The sequence below is a fragment of the Benincasa hispida genome, chromosome 2 (assembly GCF_009727055.1).
Source record: "Benincasa hispida cultivar B227 chromosome 2, ASM972705v1, whole genome shotgun sequence".
In the NCBI taxonomy this organism is placed as follows: domain Eukaryota; kingdom Viridiplantae; phylum Streptophyta; class Magnoliopsida; order Cucurbitales; family Cucurbitaceae; genus Benincasa; species Benincasa hispida.
The window spans coordinates 54146366-54150673 of NC_052350.1; the positions used below are offsets into that span (position 1 = coordinate 54146366).

A 4308-nucleotide genomic window follows, 5' to 3' on the forward strand; every position below is an offset into this window, starting at 1 on the left:
TTAGGCTAGTGCAGGCCTATGGTTCAAGAAGGAACTAGGAAACCAGAAGACTTGGAAAAGAGGGAATCTCTACCAGTAAACTGTGATTGGTATTACTTTAAAAGTTTATTATGAAATTTCATACATGTATATGTGTAGCTTGTATGGTGATAAAGAGTACACAACAGAAATGGTCTGAGGGTCTAGTTCCTGAGCTTATAACAAAACTGCACGAGAAGGTCAGGGGGTCATAGGGCCTAGTTCTTGAGCCTGTGGCAAAATCGCATGGGATGGTCAAGGGGTCATGAAGGCCTAATTCCTAAGCCTGTGGTGGAAACTCACAGGATGGTTAGAGGGTCGTAGAGCTTAGTTCCGAGCCTATAAGAAGAACCTCACATGAGATAGTCAGAGGATTGTGATAGCTCTCAAAAAGAGTTATAATTCATTGCTTAACTCGGGCTCGTTAGTATATTTTATATGTTATTTATCTTATTTTGTAGGTACCGAGCAATCATGAGGTAGAACTGAGCATTTGGAGCTAAACGAGGTTAATTTGAAACAAATTGGAGTCGAATTGAGCATCCGAACTTCAAAGGAGAAAAATGACCAAAATGCCTCTACTTCAGCATAGCAACGCTCAACATTTTCCGAAGTCCAATGCTCGCCTTATGCCAAAAGATTGAATGCTAGAATGTTGGCCAGCATTGCAACACTGGCAATAGCGTTGCAATGCTCCGAATCCTTTGACGCTAATCGGTTGCGTGCACGCGTTCCATCTTCAACCCAAACGCAAGGTAGCATTGCAACACTGCGATTAATTCTATAGATTCCTCTCTTCGGTTTTAGGTCAATTTTTATGTTGAAATTCAATGGAGGCTGAGGAGAGGCCGAGCTTTCTTCTTCCCTTGATGTTTTCGGTATCACTAGGTTAGTTTTTAGTTTAATTTTGGATTGTGAGCATGAATTGGATTGTATCTCATGGGTTTGTCCATGAATCGATGAGGTAATTTTCTATCTAGTTCTTGGATCAAGGACTCATTGTTATTTCATGAGTTTTCTGTTTTCAATTGATGTTTGCAATTCAGAATTATGTTTTTCTTTGAATCGATTTAAATTCCAAAAGCATGATTATTGAGATTGACTTTTCATGCTTGATCATGAATGCTAATGATTCTTAGTCTTAATCATCTAAATAGCAATAGTAAATTAGGCATTTGATGGCTATTCCTAGAACGTTTAATTGCTAGGTTCAAAGATAAAATTGGTTAATTGAATATGACTATCCTGACAATTAATCGACATAATTAAATCCTAAATCGTAATGCATATGTTTCTATTTCTATATGACTGCTATCAAACCCAATAGAATTTAGAAACATGTAGTTAAGGGTATGACCTTTCTGATCATAAAAGTATAATAGGTTCAAGTGGGCAGTAGGTATCACAGAAGGGTGGTATCTATCGTCCTCACACCTTCTTCTGGGTGAAAGAGGTAAGCTCGGGAGGGGGTGTGACACTACACATTTAGTGGAAACAATTTAAAATTATTTGGTTCGGATTTAGGCGACGAAATCCCCTATGACTAGACGACAAGTCCTACGCCTACTCTTACTTTGTTGTTGAGGAAGAAAGTAAAGAATACTTCGAATCGAAATTAGACACTTGTTCGAATTAGAGGCTTTAAATTAATTTAAGTTTAACGAAAAAATGAATTGGCTAAAAAAATGGAATTGGATAAACAAAATTAAACTAAGAGGGAAAAAAATAGAGATGAATTTTTTTTAAAAAAAAAAAAAAAGAAAAAGTCTCTCCAACTTCTAGGTACTTGCCATAGGGATCCTTATGGGAAGTACCTAGAAATTGGACATAATATTTTTTTTTCAAAAATATTGTAATGTTAGAATCAAGGGTTTTGGAAACATTGACCAAATATGTTTCACTTAAAATTTTCTTAGTAAGAATTAGGACATTTAAACTAACTTAAGTTAATGAAGAAAAAATGAATTGGCTAGAAAAACAAATCGGAATTGGGTAAATGAAATTAAACTAATTTAATTGAGGAGATACTGGAGATAGCTTTAAAAAAAAAAACAGTCTACCCAATTTCCAGTACTTCCCATGAGGGAGGATCCTTACCGGAAGGTCCTACAAATTGGATAAAGTGGATTTTTTTTTTTTTTCTTTTCTAGTTTACAAATTGTAATATTAGAATCAAGGGTTTTAGAAGCATGAACCAAATATCTTTCACTTAAAAAATTCTTGGTAAGAATTAAAGCTTTTAAACTAATTTAAGTTTAATAGAAAAGAAATGAATTGACTAAAAAAATAAATTTGAATTTGGTAAATAAAATTAAACTAACTTAATTTTGTGGAAAAAATAGAGACTTTTTTTTTTAATGTTCAATTTCTAGGCACATCGCATAAGGATCTCATGGGAAGTACATAGAAATTGGACATTTTTTAAGAAAATAATTTGTAAGGTTAGAATCAAATCCCAATCTCTTGATTGTAACATAATAGTTTATAATAAAAAAAGGTGTTTACTGAAAAATTTCTTGGTTCTTCCCATAAGGATTCTTATAGGAAGTACCAAGAAAATTTGAGTAAGCTTTTTTTAATGAGAAATTTCTTGCAAAGAAATTTTTAAGTATAACTTTCAAATTTAATTTTACGGGAATAGTAACTTCCAAATCTAATAAAAAAAAAAATGTAACTTTCAAATAGAATGTTACGGAAAAAAACAATTAAATTGTAACTTCCAAATCTCCTCTAATGTTAAGAAAATAATTGGAATTTCCAAATTGAAAAAGTTGGAATTTCAAAAATCTAATGTTGGAACTTCACTTTAAATGATAATAATAATAATATTAACAAGTTTAATGGAAACACGAAGTTTCAATTTTAAATTGAAACTTGAAGTTAATACTTAAAATTGTGTTAGATAAATGTAGCATTAAAGATATCAAAGAAAAGACAAAAGGATATTTTTACTATGTGGAATTCCGTTTAAAATTTAGAAAAATAGAAAAGATGTTAGAAAAAGTATTTTTTTAAAATGATGCTAATTTGGTAAGGAAAGTCATTCCCTATAGAGTATCTTTCGCTCCCACCACTAACTTGATGTAGGTGTAAGACATGATCCTTCTTAATTGATCCAAATCAAATAAAAAAGAAAATAAAGTTTGTAGGTTAAATTAAAAATTTAATCTTCATCTTTTAGGTTTTTGTTTATTTGGGTCCTCCATTTTTTTTAAAGTGTATTTAATAGGTTCTTAATCTTTTTTTTTCTTTTTTTATCCAATATATCTTCCTTTCAAATTCAATATTTTTAAATTTTAATCGATCTATTAGATGTAAATATACCTTTCATTTAAGATAATTATTTTAAATGACAAAATTGTTAAAAATATTTTCAAATATAGCAAAATGTCACTCTCTATTAGTGATAGACATCGATAAACATCTATCAGTGTCTATTATTTGAGACTGATAGATGTCTATTAATGTCTATTACTTTTTATCATTGATAGATAGTGACATTTTAATATATTTGTAAATAGATTGACCCATTTTCCTATATTTTAAAACAGTCCTTTCATTTTTGTGTTTAGTACTTTCAAATTTTAAACTAATCAAAAATTTAAAAAATAGATTTATCATTTTAAGAGTCCGTGAATTGATGATATTCAAAATTAAAAGTCTAAATTTGTAATTTAACGAAGTTTATATATAGACTAAAGTTAAAATGAAATCATAATTAAAATTTAGAAAATTAAAGAAACAAGAAAGACTTGTATCAAGTCCTCAAGAAAGTAAAGATAAAAGAGGAAATAGTAACAGAAATGTGTTAACATTTATAAGCACAAAAGCATTGTTTAGGAACAGAAGGTGCAGTGTATAAATCACAGAGTCCCCTTCCATTGTGTTGATTTTTACAGTCTTCCCAACACCTAATGTCTCCTTTGCAAGTCCACACTCTATGACAATTCTTTGCTTGTGCTATCAACACCATATAAGTCATACAAAACAAAAATTAGTTCCATAAATTTGAACAAAATCTTCCATTATCATAGTTGTTCTTTCATACGATTTTCAAAAATAGAAAAATAAGGGAAACTATTTACTTAAAATAACAAAATTTTAATCTTCTTTGATAGAAGTCGATAGAAATCTGTCAGTGTTTATCAGTGATAGAAATTGATAGAAGTCTACCACTGATAGATGCTGATAAAAGTCTATCAGTGTCTATCAATATTTTTTTTTTTTGCTATTTTTGTAAATAATTTCACTTTTTTTTATTAGTGAAAATTTCCTTTCTTTAATCGATAT

At 30.1% G+C, this 4308-nt stretch overlaps 1 protein-coding gene across 1 annotated transcript; it reads right to left on the minus strand.

Annotated features, from left to right (window-relative positions):
* Positions 1-3826: 3826 nt before the first annotated feature.
* On the minus strand, positions 3827-3991 carry LOC120072151 (putative defensin-like protein 184). The gene has a single exon (XM_039024564.1). The coding sequence runs from the start codon at positions 3989-3991 to the stop codon at positions 3827-3829; it is 165 nt and encodes a 54-aa protein (XP_038880492.1).
* Between the last annotated feature and the right edge of the window lie 317 nt (positions 3992-4308).